At 44.2% G+C, this 15,261-nt stretch overlaps 1 protein-coding gene across 5 annotated transcripts in view; it reads left to right on the forward strand.

The window, feature by feature from the left end:
* Positions 1 to 15,261, forward strand: part of SLC12A7 (solute carrier family 12 member 7) — a 204,045-nt gene that overhangs the window by 39,176 nt on the left and 149,608 nt on the right. Inside the window, exon 1 of one of the 5 annotated variants that reach the window (XM_053245258.1) lies at positions 7,383 to 7,508. The exons of the other annotated variants lie outside the window; for them this stretch is intronic. Within the exon in view, the coding sequence (XP_053101233.1) occupies positions 7,463 to 7,508 (46 nt within the window). The 5' untranslated portion in view covers positions 7,383 to 7,462. Of the gene's footprint in view, positions 1 to 7,382; positions 7,509 to 15,261 lie in introns of those variants that run through there. 5 annotated transcript variants of the gene reach the window in all.

Below are 15,261 nucleotides of genomic sequence, written 5' to 3' on the forward strand. Positions count from 1 at the left end.
AATGGAGGATACTCTCAGGAAGGTACAGAAGTTGAGGAGCACTGCATGCTCCATGACTTACACTTTGCCTACTAGTAAACCACAGAGAACGGCCAAATGGTCTCCTTACCAGTCAAGAAAGGCTTCTTTCCAACAACAGTTGCCTTCGGAATGGTCCTTTCTTGGCTCCAAGTTCCAGCTGAGATACAAGTTGGGAGGCCAGCCCAGTAAGCTGGCCTTTCAGAAGCAGCGCCCTGGTGTCCCCCAGAAGAAACAATGACTTGGGGTGCTACAGGACTCGCCTAGTTCCATTCAGTGAGCTGGGACAAAGTGACTATGGACCAATGGTTCCTCACAGTCATACATCTGCGTACGCCCTGGAGTTTTGTGGGTCACGGCCAGTGTCTGGAGTTGTGGTAACTCCCTGTACCCCGGAGTTGGAGCAGGAGGTTGCTGCCCTACTTGAAAAGGACATGATTGAGCAAGTCGTCAACCCCGACAGCCCCCAGTTCTACTCCCGGTACTTTCTGGTGCCAAAGCCAGATGGTGGCCAGCGCCCTATACTAGACCTCAGGGCTCTAAACAGACATTTGGTATACAAACGATTCCTAATGTTGTTGGTACTGACCATTATGTACATCCTGGACAAGGGCATATGGATGGTATCACTGGACTTAAAAGATGCGCACTACCACGTTCCAATCCGCCCGCAGCATCGACGCTTCCTGCATTTTCAGATCGGGGGATCCCCTATCAATTCAAGGCCCTGCCTCACGACTGCACCGAGGGTCTTTAGGAAATGTCTGGCCCTGGTGGTGGTGTTCCTGTAGGAGCAAGGCATGCAGGTACTGCCATTCCTGAATGATTGGCTGATTGTGGCATCCACCAGGTGAGCTGTTCTGGAGGCCCTTGAGATTGTGGTGGACACTCTGCAAGAGCTGGGTTTCCAGATAAACTTCAAAAGGTCTCAACTGGAACCCACTTGTCGAATTCAGTTCATTGGGCTGATATTCAACATGACCTTAGAGAAGGTCCTCCTTCCCATGGGCCGTATAGTTACTCTTCAGAAGTTGGTGGCCTCTTTCCTGGTCGGTGGCCCACAAATCATACGCATGTAGTGCATGTTGGGTCACATGGCATTGAGCACGTACGTTCTGCTTCAAGTGTGTCTTTGGATGCGCATCATTCAAAGATGGGTTTTGGACCTGTTCAATCCCCTTCAGGATCTGGGCCATCTCGAGCGCACGCCCACTCCTTAGGTACAAGTGATGGCAGAGTGGTGGATGGAGTTTCAGCAACTGAGGTTTAGTACTTCCTTTCAGGACCACCTGGGTGGTCACGACAGACGTGTCAGAGCTCAGTTGGGGAGCACACCTGGATGGGCTTCGTCTGAGTGGACATTGGTCCCCTAAGGAGAGGACCAGACACATCAATTATCTGGAGCTGTTGGCCATTTTCAATGCTCTCAAAGGCTTTCTGCCCATGATTGGGGGCCATTCAGTGCTGATACAAACAGACAATACAATGACGAAAGGCTGCATGTTCTTGAGGAGCCTACTGTTTCTGGCCTTGAATCTATGGCATTGGTGTGTGGCACATGTGGTGTCACCGCAGGCAGTCCATATCCAGAGTATGTTGAATGTCCAGGAGGACAATCTGAGCAGGATGATGGTGGTCTCACACGAGTGGGCAGTGCCTCAGGGTGTTCTGAGGGATGTATTCATGACCTGGGATGTCCCAACTCTGGACCTGTTTGCTTCCCCGGACAATGCACAGGGTGCCTTCTACTGTTCCAGGGGCGGGTGGGGCAAGGGGTCTCTGGGCAACACCTTTGTCATGTCCTGGAAGGGCCCTCTCCTATACTTGTTCCTTCTCATTCTGAGGGTCCTGTGCAAACTGAGAGTGGTCCAGGCCAGGGCAATCCTGATAGCCCCCTGGTGGCCCAGAAGGCCTAGGTTTCCAACCCTGCTGCACTTGGCGGTGGACTGGAAACGCCTACCTGCCTTGCCGGCCCTGCTGTCTTAGGAACAGGAATGGTTGCTCCACCCAGACATTCGGTCCCTTCATCTGACTGCCTGGAGTGTCCTGCCGACTTCCTGTTGAGACTTAAGAAAGTTTTGGTTGCTGCTAGAAAGCAGTCCACAAGGAAGTCATATGATCACAAGTGGACTCATTTCACTTCCTTCGCTTCCCAACATGGGTTTGATGCATTCACTCCATCTGTACAAGTTGTATGTAACTATCTATTGTCGCTTAAGGAATCTGGTTTGAAGATTTCATCCCTTAAGGTGTATTTGGCTGCCATTGTGGCACATTCCCCCTCTGACTGGGCTTCCTGATTTAAGGACCCGGTGGTAAAGAATTTCTTGAAGGGTTTGACACATCTGTTCCCAGACGATCCAGTTATGTCAGCGGCTTGGGACCTATCAGTAGTCTTGGCTGGCATCCTACAACCACCATTCAAGCCTTTGGCTTCAATTGATCCTCGTCTCCTGACCTGGAATGTCACCTTTTTGGTGGCCATTACCTCCACCAGGAGTGTGAGTGAGTTACAGGCCCTGAGGGCTGACCATCCGTACCTCCAATTGCATAAAGACAAGGTTGTGCTTAGGACAAATGTTGAATTCCTGCCCAAAGTGGTGTCCTCAGATGCGGAAAGGAGGTTACACCATTTAGATGTCCAAAGGGCATTGTCCTTCTACGTTCAGAGGTCTGCAGAGTGGAGAAAGTCTCCCTCCCTATTTGTTCTGTATGATGGGCCACATAAAGGTCTCCAAGTCTTGGCCCAATCCATGTCCAGGTGGATAGTTTCCACAGTTGAGCTTTGTTATCAGTTGGCTCATAAGCAGTTGCCTGCTCCCGTTAAGGCTCACTCTGTTTGGTCCATGGCAGTCTCTGTAGCCTTTGATTGTGCGGTCCCGTTGGATGCTATTTGTCAGGCAGCTACTTGCACTTCGCCCCATTCATTTATCTGTCATTATGCCATTGATACCAGGGGAAGAAATGATGCTGTATTTGGCAGGAGTGTCCTGCAATCCATTTTCAGTTGATGTACTTGTTTCTGAAATAAAATGTTCTGGCAGTTTATATATTGATTCTGTTTCTTCCCTCCTCCTTGGGTGCTAGCTTGTTATCCGCCCATATGTATAGAAGACAGAGACCACGTCGAAGAACTACAGGTTACTCACCTGTAACATTGGTTCTTCTAGTGGTCATCTACTACATGCCCTCCCTGCGGCGTTCGCTGAAGCTGGACTCTGTTAATGAGGGGATGAGGAGTGGCGCAGCCGCATATAGCGGCTGTGGGCGGGGTTCCTGCCCAAAGCAGGAGAATCGAGCTTGTTAGATTCAACGAGGTCTCTGCGTAGGCGCATAGCCCATATGTATAGAAGTACAGATGACCAACGTTACAGTAACCTGTAGTTTTCTAGCAGGTAAACAATAGAGAACTGTGGCTACAGGGGCTGCCATTCATGAAGTCTGCAAAATGCACTCTATGTTCCTATGCTTGCTGTACCTTCAGAAGAGCTGGGCCCACTTCCTGCCCCTTGGTTGCCAATCAGAGGACAGCTAATGTTTTGATGGTTGCAAGTCTACTGACAGCACAAAGCATACTGGGAAGCCTGCCTTGATCCTTGGAGGACTGCCTGTTGTTCCAGCTCCCAATATCAACAATGGAGCCCTCTGCTGCCTGCCTTGTCAGTGCTCTACATTTAGTGGCCCAAACAGAGGTTCTGATTGCCTGTGGCTACTGGGGCAGAGGTTCTTTACTTCTCTGACCCATCGCTATATGGTTGTGTGAAAGGAATCTACTTTTAATTAGTGGTTTGACTCTGCATGTCTCAGTTAGTTAATAGTGCATGTATGGGAGGCCTGATGTGGATTTTCCTCCATTTCCTGTGCTATTTCATTGACACAAATAGAAGCTTTCCCCTCGAAATAAATAGTATGTGCAGAGGAGCTGCTGTTCGTTGAGTCAGACCATTGATCCTTCTAGACCAGGTGCAGCTCGTGAATGCGCCTCCTGGGGGGGCAGCAGGCGGCTTCTTTAAGGTAAATGGAGCTGGTGCTCCATGCCACCCAGCAGCCTCCATGGCGGGTAATCGCTTCCACCACTCACCTGGCTCCCGTGGAGGCGAGCCCCTGCCAGCGGCCAGGTGAGTGGCAGAGGCGATTCCTTGCTGTGGGGGCTGCTGGGCGGCACGGAGCATCGGCTCCATTTACCTTAAAGAAGCTGCCCACTGCCCCCCCCCCCAGGAGAGTTCACGAGCCGCGCCTGTTCTAGACCAGTATTGCCCACTTAGAAAGCCATCTCCAGTCATAGGAAGTATAATAAACGGAAACCATATTATTTATATTCTCACTCTAAACACCTTTCCTTGGAACTGAGTCCCCTGGTTTTCGTGGCTTATTTTCATGTACTCATAGTGTTTCAGGCAGGCTTATTTTTTTTAAAAAAATTGTTTTTTAAAAAATAAAACAGGTATTGATCAAGCAAGATTTCTCCAGCTGGGTTCCTTGTAGGCGTGTAATCCGATTCTGGGCATGGTTTTTTGTTTTTTTAAAAAATGTAAATTCTATTGAGTTCAGTGGGATTTATTCGCAAGTAACGGAGTTTAGAATTGTAGCCCTGTAGTGTAGTCATAAGCACATTTACTCAGAAACAAGTTCCACTGGATCCAATGTGCCTGTTCTCTTGTAAATATACTTAGGGCTGCAGCCTTAAATGTTTTATTCCAGAGCTGACTTTGACTTTTTAACCCAATTTGGCTAGTTGCTTTCTATGGCAGAAGTAGAAAATACCTGAAGTCTGTAGCTAAGCTGATAAGTAGAAAGGCACTGGTTAATGAGTAGAAGCTTGTGACAGTGGGCAGATATATCTCTCTCTTCCCACTCATACACCCCTGTCATTTGGGGGATAATATAGATATTTTGCAAGTTCCTTTTGGGAACACTTGTTCATTTATTAGGAAATAGAATGTGTGTGGGCTCCGTTGGATCATTTGGATTGGGACAGTATACAGTATTTTCAATATGTAACTGTAACTTGAATAGACTGGATTTTGTTAAGGCTAAATGAGCAGAAATTGGAAGAGCTGATATGTTCACTATATGTATTTAAATTGAAAATACTTATCAGTGGTCCCTCTATTTCCCCCCCACCCATCGCTGTGTGGAATGAGTTTTGTTCTGGGCGGCAGTATCAAGGCAGTGTGTACACATGTGCATTCAGAGTAGGGCCTTCCTGATTCAACCTGAGCAGGATCTAAAATGAACTGAGCAGACATACAAAACCTTGTGAGCGCATGCATGTGTGCATGCTTTAGAGGGAACAGTGATACATATATGTTTAAATGTATACATTTCTGAAGCAGTCATTCCAAGCCGTTGGGTGTAGCCATTGACAATACTTTGTCCTTTCTGTACACAGTTTTTGGCTATAGACTGTGCAAACATGGGTCCTTATCAAAGAACCATTTACTGTACTTATTTATTTAGTACATTTTAAAATGAGATTGCACAGAAAGTCCGACACCTACTTTACTGTAGACTTCTGCAAGGCATTAAACTTACATTCACTCTATTCAAATTAGCACTTTTCAATATCAGTAATGAATTGACTCATAATTGACTGACCATTAGATCTCATTTGTAGCTAAAACTGTAACATAAAATATGCATCGTAGAAGGTTTATAGCAAAAATATTTCAGAGCAGTGAGCTTGCTTGCTTTCATAAAGAATGGACAAAAATGTAGCTTTGAGAAGTCATTTTTAATTATTTTGGTTTTATTTATTTGTGCATGTGTGTTGAGGCTTGTAAGAATACTTCATATTAGATAGTACAGTATTTCCCAAACAAGTACACTGGACGTCTCCAGGTTGTAAAAATATTTTTAAGGCTCCCAAAGTAGCTTTAATGCTCAATATATGTGAAATAGCCTCAGGGTGAAAAAAATAAAGACCCCACTTCCCATGTACACTCACAAGGGCAGCTGCAGGTAGAAGCTGGCCAAAAAGTTCACATATTACAAAGAAGAGTTGAAAGTCCTTCTATCTGACTCAGTAACCTTTCTTCATAAATGATTCTCTCTGTGTGAATATAAGGTCACTTTGTAAGCACTTCAGAACAAGTGTGTGAATTGGTATGAAGAAAAACAAAGACATCTCAATAGGTAGTGTTTGCTTTTTCATATGTACAGGGGGATAGCAAGGCCAGATGAGCCAAGGTAAGCTTTACAGTCTGATTCTATGCATATTTACTTGGAAATAATTTGCTCACAGATAAGACTCCATAAGAGTGTAGCTCTGAGGACCTCTAGAGTCTGCAGAAATTTGAGCTGCCCTAGGATTCTTGACTTCATCTGTCAGATCAGGCACTATAGTGATGCAACACTTCACTATAGAGAGGAGAGCTTGTCTTGTGGCAGCAAGCATGACTTGTCCCCATAGCTAAGCAGGGTCTGCCCTGGTTGCATCTGAATGGGAGACTTGATGTGTTAGCACTGCAAGATATTCCCCTCAGGGGATGAAGCCGCTCTGGGAAGAGCAGAAGGTTCCAAGTTCCCTCCCTGGCTTCTCCAAGATAGGGCTGAGAGAGATTCCTGCCTGCAACCTTGGAGAAGCCGCTGCCAGTCTGTGTAGACAATATTGAGCTAGATAGACCAATGGTCTGACTCAGTATATGGCAGTTTCCTATGTTCCTAATGCTATGCTAGTGACTGTAGAAATGACTAGGGAAGGAGGCAGGAGGGAAAGAAGCAGCTGTGGCCAGAAGCTCTTTATAGCTTCCATGGCTAGTAGAGAAGTTTGGAGGCTGCAATGTTAAGCCTTTTGTGTTGGGAGGAAAAGTGCCTCTGGCTTTCTTTGCTACAGGATCCTCTCCTTCCCAAGAATGTCCTACTCAAATGTTCAAAAGTCTTGTACCTTCCTGGGTGGAAGACCTCCCTACGGTGGGAGCCACTGAGTTAACATAAACTAAATATTTTCTTGCTCTTTAATTCCCATGGATTTAGGATTACATGTTTTAGCTCATGAGCAAAATATTGACTTATGAAGATCTCACTGTATCCATGTGATTTGATATTCATTGCTTTTATATTGCAAGGATAGCTCCTCTGATGGAAATAGTTTTTTAAATGAGACATCTGCTGGTGTAATCAGCATGTCGATTCTAGGTGTAATTTAAGGCTTTCTATCTGGCGACACTTGATGATAGAGATGTAGGCCCTGCCCTTACTGCTTTGTGTGGGGGTTTATCACTGATGAACATCCCTCTCAGCTTAATCTGTTGGAGTGTACTGCTGCTGCACTGCAGATTGGCTTTGTGTCACATGCATACTTTAAACTGCATGAAGCCTTGATGACTTGCTTCAGGATTAATCCACTACTATCGAGAGACAGGATTTGAGGTCTTGTACAAAACGAGAGGGCAACTGTCAGCTTTGTGCTGTTTTACTTTTTAACATTTGAAGAGTTAGACTTATGATTATGAATGAACATGATTATGAGGAAGGCGGCCCAAGCCCAGGTGAGTCTGATTTTTAATAAAGGAAAAAAGAACAGCAAGTGTTTTACAAACTGTTAATTTTGCTTGTTCCTCTGAAGAAGCTAATGTGACTTCTGCTGGCTTTCCACTAAAAGCTAGGAGAAGTCACATAAGCTTCTTCAGAGGATTCTGAGATTTTCTGCTGAGTTTTTAACCACATTGCGTTACTTTGTACAATTCAATCCATTACATTGTATTGGAATTTCATAGCAATGTACTGTAAGTCAGTGCATTCAATTTTGGTGATGCAGTATCAGAATCCTCTGTTACATAAGGCAGATTAAGTACTTCTCATCCTGTTCTTTAGTATAATTTCGGTAAACAAAGTTTGTAGATATTTAGAAGTATTAACAGTGCTTTCAATTCTTATAAAAATGTACACCTGTGATAATTTTTTTTAGTAAATTCAGTCTTTGTGCCCATTTTAGTGTGTGTAAATTATTGCTTGTGCTGAGTACAGAAAAAGTTTAAATCATATTTTGAATTTTTTTGCAGCTCTGTTTTATACAATAATTGAAATGCTATTAATAGTGTTAAATCTAAATTTGTTCTTGGATGTTGGAAAGGAAATTAAAGCACCAGAGTTCAAAGATGAGTCTATCTGAACTTGATTTCTTGTGCTCCAGACCCTCAAGGCTCACTGTTACCCTGGTGATGTCTTTAGAGGGTGTGGGGAGAGGTGGGAAAAGGAAGGTACAGCTAGGACAGTGGTGGAACTTTTGGTGGTAACTTTTGATTTTGGCTTGTTCCTTCTGCGGCATGTTATGTGCATCTTGGTCTTGGGCACATTTAAAGTAAGCTCAAGTGAGAGTAGCAGAGGAGAGAAACATAAGTAATAGTAAAATTAAGAGGACAGTTCCTTGCCACAGCTGCCTTTTCCACGGGTGCTGCTCCCTTCTTCCACCTGTATCCCTTCTGTGCGCAGAAGTCTGCTGTTGTGGAACGGCTGTGCTTCCCTAATGGCATGGAGGAACTGGGTCATGCTAGAAGTTTACAAGCACTTTTTCCAGGGGAAGGTGATAGTTTTGGCTTGCTGAGAAATGGAAAGTGTTTTGAAAGGACCATATGTTAGGTATATATTTGCATGCTCTCTCTCTCCTGATTACAATTTAAATTTTCAAGAAAAGCCTTGTTGTTTCTCAAAACATTGAAGCTTAATACTAAAATTAGTAACTAAAATAAGTCCCTCAATTCTGTTATAGCATTGACTCTGCACAGTTCCTTCCCCCGAGATCTCATTTGTGTGATTTATTAGAGAACTTCTAAATTTCTTACTAACTAAAACTTAGAAATTTGTGTGTGTCGGGGGGTTCCTATTGTGATTCTGATATTGATTTGTGAACCACCACGAGGGTCCCATTGAGAATGTAAAGTGGGATATAACTTTAAAAAATAAGTAAAAGCCTAGAACTGCTGAGCAGATAATTCATCAGAAATCACTAGCCCATAACATTTCTGTCTAGTCCTTCTTTACACACATACTCATGCTTTTGCAGTGTATTGATGGTCAGAAAGTGGTTATGGATGAGGAAGAACAGACTTCTATTTTACATAAGCGTCCATGCCTAGTTGCCTGGTGGTTATTCTTCCTTACTACAGGAGTGTGAAATAGGCAACAAAATTCTGGCACATACAGGAGCCTGAAATAAAACACACCCTTTAATTCTCTCGGAGTCTAGAGCGGTGGGGGCTGCTTAAGTCATAACAATAGGAATCAAAGACACAGACACACTTACTTTCCTATCGCCTTATCCCTTAAGCCTTTGATGTGGCAAATAAGTTCAGGATCGGGCACAGCAGTTGTGCCCTCAGCATAATAGTACGATATGTGATACTGTGGTGTCGTTGCCAGCCGACATGGCAGGATGGGTCAGTGCTAAGTCTTCACAGTTACATGGGGTTTGCATCTGCATTCTGGCAGCATTTCCAGTCTTTTTCAGGAGGAAACGCTGTCAGAGGGAGGCTTGTTGCTTTTTATTATTTATTATTTATTTATTCGATTTCTATACCGCCCTTCCAAAAATGGCTCAGGGCGGTTTACACAGAGAAATAATAAACAAAACACTCAGCTGGATCTTTTAAGCAATTGCTGAAAACTTTTCCACCAAGCTTTTTGTGGCCTTGGGGATAGATATGTTTAACGTGCCGCCGCTGCTGCTGCCGCCTTCAGATATTTTGATTTTTGAACATTGTGCTGTTGTGGTTTATTTTGATTTGGTTTCATGCTACGGTTATGCTTGTCTTGTTGTAAGCCACTTTGAGCACCCATCAGGATGGAAAAGTGGGACATAAATTTAAAACTTCTTCAGCTTAATATAGACACTACTGCAGCTATTGATTTCTACAGGTTGGTATTCTGTTGCTGTCCTTTGTGTTCTGGAGTGTGTTGCAAAACCAGTGCAGATGTTGTGCTTCACACAAGATCTTCTGCTCCCAAAAATGTATACTTGTGGTACATCTTTCATGTGACTTTCAGTGCCCTATAAGAAGAAACTTTGTATATAACCAGAACATAGCTGAGGTCTTCTGTCATTATCTCTTGCACTATTCTATATATGATACTATAAGAAGGAAACCATTGGATCATGTCCTGAGAAAGGTAGCCAATAACAACATTTCTGCTAACATTTTCTTTTGATTGTTGTTAATGTGTGTTTTGACTCTATCTGTATTTCTTACAAGACAATGTTGGTAGAAATTCATTCAGAAGAATTATTTGTTGCAAGGAAAATGAATTGCTTTAAAATACAAATTGGTATGGTTTTGTTGTGATTTGACTATGATATTATTTACTTTCTAGTGTCAGGCTATTGTAAACAGCATGTAACTGGGATGACTTTTGTCATTCTGAACTTTACGGCTTCATCTTCAACACTAACATTTTATGTATCTTAGTATAGAGATGATAAAATAGGCATACAGATTTTGCACAAAACTTTTCCTGTATAGATAAAATGTCATGAATGAAGCAGACCTCAGGTATTAGGGGGGAAGGGAGCAAGCAAGAAAATAATGCAACTTAATCTGACATTCAGATGTAAAACAGAGAGCTAAAATGTTATCTCAGAAAATGTAATATAATAGAATCTAATAGCAGAAGGATCCACCACTTCATCTAGTGTGACCTTAATACATAACTTGGAAGAGACTGGAAACCTTACGCTTGTAGTAAAATGTATCTTATGTTTTCAGTACTTGTTGTTCATTAAAATATTTATGAAATATTGGTGAGAAGGGATGCAAATAATTTATACTTTTGTACACAAATCCCTTGTTTCCTCAGCATTTTAATATTGAATTGTATTTTTATGTGGCTGTAATTTTATTATAGATGGGTTCTTTGGGACCATCTGTGATCTATGGTTCTGCTTATAAAGTGTAGCTCTTTCTCTTTTGCGGTGTGTGTGTGTTTCGTGCACGTATGTGCGTGCGCACACACAAAAACACACACTTATACATATATACATAGAGAGCAGGCCTGACCAATCACAAAGAGCCTGGGCAGGTAAAAAAGCAAAAGAAACCACATCAAAATATTCTTAAATATAGCTGATTAGCAAAACATCTGCACTGGTTTATCAATATGCTTCAGAGCATCAAATGTGTGCCTAGTCCTGCAGAAACCAATAATTGCTTTGGTGTGTAGAGCATCAGTATAAAGAATGTAGAGGATTAAAGAATGGCACTGTTCAACCCTAGCTTTAAAAAGTAGTAAATTGAGAATTTTTTTAGGAATTAGCCTTTAATTTTAAAAAGTATTATTTCTACATTGTGCTTAAAATCTTATTTTTCTGATCTGGTGACAATTTATTGATCTATATGCACTGTGAAATAATTCCCCAACACAATCTAGTGAACAGAACAGGTACGGGCCATAGAGACATTCCGTAAAGTGTGTTTATGTGGCTTTTTTGTTTTCCTCCATGTATCTATATCTAAAGCAGGGAAAGGCAACATGTGCAGGAGTGATACACAATATGATTTTGAGTAGCACTCACACTGTTAGGAAGACTGTCCTCTACAATACTGGTGTTGCTGCTTGCTCTAGTCGGCAGCGGATATCTAGGTGGAGGTCTCTCTGGCTGTGCCAGTTGCCTGGCTTTCTCTCTTGAATGCGTTCTGGAAAATGAACACGTATGTGCAAGAGAGAGCCAGCTGGCACAGCCAGCGAGACCACCATTGCTGATCTTGGATGTACATTGCCTAATGCAGCAAGCAGTGATACACCAGCCAGAAGCAGGGAGCGGGCACCATAATGGCCAATGTGCATACACTCAACCCTCCCCCCCCCCGCAACTAATTTCTGTACTTTGTCTGCTCCCAAAATGGAGGATACAAAGTACAAAAGTTTGCTGAAGAATGTGAATGCCACTGGGAAGAAGAGAGGTGGTGATGAGCATAGGATTTCCAACCTGGTGGTAGGTCTGGTGACTGGGGCTGTGGCCAGGGATGTGGGGGTGGAGAAGTGTCACTGCCCAGCTGATGCAGGGGCGAGGCTAGTGAGGCAGGGATGCCAGCTTCGCTTTGAGTGGCACCCATTCTTGAGTTGCCCCTGAAGACTAGGCACACTTCTTCTGAAAGGCTGGTGAGCCATGATATAAAGGGAGGAGAGTTTGTGGAGGGTGGGGTAGAGTGTGTGTGTGTGTGTGTGTGTGTATGTGTGTATATATCTATCTATCTCAATAAAATATTAATAACAAAAAACTTATTTTTCTCTCTCATAACAATGCAAAAGAGGAAGAGAACATATGTCCTGTAAGTAGTCCAACCAAGTCCCATAGCTGAGTTAGAATTTGGTTTCCCAGATTGGTTTCCCCGATCTGTTGCACTGGTGGTGAGCTGTGGATCTTCCAAATAAAGGATCTTAATGAAATTAACAGAAAACAATGGCATTCTTATTTCTCTTAATAAAATTACCCTGATCCTTGTTCTCTTAGTCTGACTGTGCCAAATAACTACATCATTCTAACTGAATGCAGAGAGTGTGATTGTTCTTTGAAGAATCCAAGACATTTAGAACTGTTTGTATAGCAACTGTTAGTAGAGGCAAGCTGACAGCTGGTCCAGAGTGCAACTTTTGGATGGAATGTATTGTGGTAGCCCACATTGTGAAAGCAGAGGTGATGGCTGCTATGTTTGTAGTTTTAGCATAAGAAGGAAATTGAGACAGAGGGAAGTGGTTATAAACATAGTCATCAGCAATGCCTGTTTTTTTTTTAGTGAGGAAATAATCATGAAATTAGAAGTTACACTTTGCCTAAGCAGCAGATCAAGGATTTAAAGTCCAATGACTAAGCAACATCTGCAGTTTTAAGAGGGTGGAAATTCTAGACTGTTTGGAGAAGGCACAGTATTGCCAAGCTATGTGTAGCACTTCAGAGTTTTCAAAGTGTACCACAATGATCATCTCAATAACCTTCACAATAAGCCTGTGAGGTAAATCAGTAATATTATTCTCCTCAGGGGCATAACAAGGCTGGAGTGGGCCCAGGGACAAAATTTTAAAATGGGCCCCTCGCTGATACACACACACACACACTTTTCACAATATATAGTCATGTGACTTGCCTCTCGGGGGGGCCCTCAAGGCGTGGGTGCCCCCAGGCAGCCGCCTCCCCTTGACTAATTGTAGTTACGCCCCTGATTCTCCTATTACATGTGAAAGCTGGAGGCTGATGAAGAGTGACTTGCATAAGGCCATCTAGCAAATTTATGACTAAGGTGAGTTTGAATTGGAAGTTGCCTTGCTCACAATTTAAACTTTTAGGGCTAAACTAGATATAATGTGGGATGTTGTATCTCCTGGCTTTCCCCGCTTTAGTTCAAAACTGTTGTTAGTTCTTTCTCCATGCACCATTCCTCCCTCCACATGGAAATCAACCTCCCTGATGCTGCTTTTAGTTGCAGGGGTGGATGGGAGACAGACACAGATGGCCCTTGTTTGTGGGGGTTCCATTCCGGCCTACACAAGGAAACCACAAATAATGAGACTTTGAGTCTATGGGAATTGCGGGGGTCTGGATCCCAGGAAAATGATTTTTTTAAAAAAAATCACACAAAAAGCAGAAATACAGATGCAGCACAGCACTGTACCTTGGCCACCTTAACTCTCCCACTCTCCAGGTGCCCCAGCAGTGGCTCCCAGCTCCTCCAGGAATGCATAATATTGACGTTTCTCTGTCTCACAGTTAAAGTCCAGCACTTAGCAGCACAACCCCCGGCCTGACTGCTTGGTAGGTTGGCCAAAGAAGCAGCACGAAATTCAATCCACTTCAAGTAAACACACACGGGGGAGTTCCTTCACTCCACTGCTGAAGTTTGCAGCACCCCATCTCTGTCTTCTGCTTGGAATACGACCAGGTAGCAGAAACAGGCCCTGTTGCCAACATCGTCGTCATCACCTTCCTCCTCGAAGCCATGGAAAGTGCAGGTGGTGTTTTCCAATGGTGACCATGCCGCAGCTGTGGTGGTGGGTGTCGCTACCTTTCTCCCTCAGAGTAGGAGGTCATTGTTTACAAAGGGTTAACTTCCACTTCTTGCTCCTAGTAGACAGGAAATTTCCGGTAATTTTAAGATAGCAGGAAGTCCATCCCTCTCCCAGCATGCTCTGGGAGTCAGATAGGGATGTGCATGAACCAGTTCAATGTTCCCTTCCTGGAGCTCTAAACCATTTCAATCAGCTGGTGCTTGAAGAAGTTTGTAGGGTGGGGGGCATTGCTTTAAGGGAAAGGGAAGATGCTGCCTACCTGTCAGTCCCTGCCCCACCACTTTCCCTCTGCTGACACTCTCCAGAACTATTGACGCACTGGGCTGCAGCGTTCCTGCTTGCACCCTGATCAGCATCACCACGTTCATGGGTGATGCGTATGTGCAGCGTGGTGATGCTGATTGGGGCGCAAGCAGGAACGCTGCAGCCCAGTGCACCAGTAGTTTTGGAGTGCACCGATGGGGGGGGGGAAGCAGCAGGGCAGGGGCGGCTGACAGGTAGGCAGCACCTTCCCTGTCCCTTAAATCACCCCCGCCCTCCCTGGAGTGCATGAACAGTTCTTGCACATCCCTAGAGTTGGATCCCCAGTTCCTTCCTGTCTTTGCTCCTGGTAAGACAGGTTCACTGAGGCTCCTGCCCCACTTCTTGTTTTTTTTAAGAACTATTCCGACTCTTCATATTCAGGTGATCTATTATAATTCCATTTGTTCTTGGTGGGAGTCCTTTTCCCTCCCCCCCCATCTTTTTTAAAAGGTTTTTTTAATTGGAGAGATATAATTGGCATGGATCCCACACTGCCAGGGCAAACTTTAACGGGTTTCCTCTCTGAAGCCCCTGGCATGGAGGAAAGGGGCAGGGCTAAGCACAAGCCCAAGGCCCCTAAGTGGCACCACCATATTACTGCCTCCTCACCACATGTGCCAGAGCAGCGGAAGAGCAAAGAATCTACCATTAAAGGGTGCAAAGGGGCACGAACTAAGCACAAGCCCCTTACGCACTGGCAAAGTGAGATAATTTTCCTGCAGGTAGCCTGCAACGATTTGCTTTCATTGCAGCAGCAAGGGGGGCTGGGGGACCCAGAGAAGCCCAATTGCCTTCCAATACCAGCTGGGGCCCCACTTACCATTCCCTCCACCACACTCACACTTGTGGTCCTAGCAGCAATGGCTTTACTTCTCTTGGCAGCACCCTCCTTGCTACAGGCAATGCCCACCTCACAGCTGACTGCACTCCCCACCCTGCAGCAGG

Source organism: Hemicordylus capensis, chromosome 4 (genome assembly GCF_027244095.1).
Source record: "Hemicordylus capensis ecotype Gifberg chromosome 4, rHemCap1.1.pri, whole genome shotgun sequence".
Classification (NCBI taxonomy): domain Eukaryota; kingdom Metazoa; phylum Chordata; class Lepidosauria; order Squamata; family Cordylidae; genus Hemicordylus; species Hemicordylus capensis.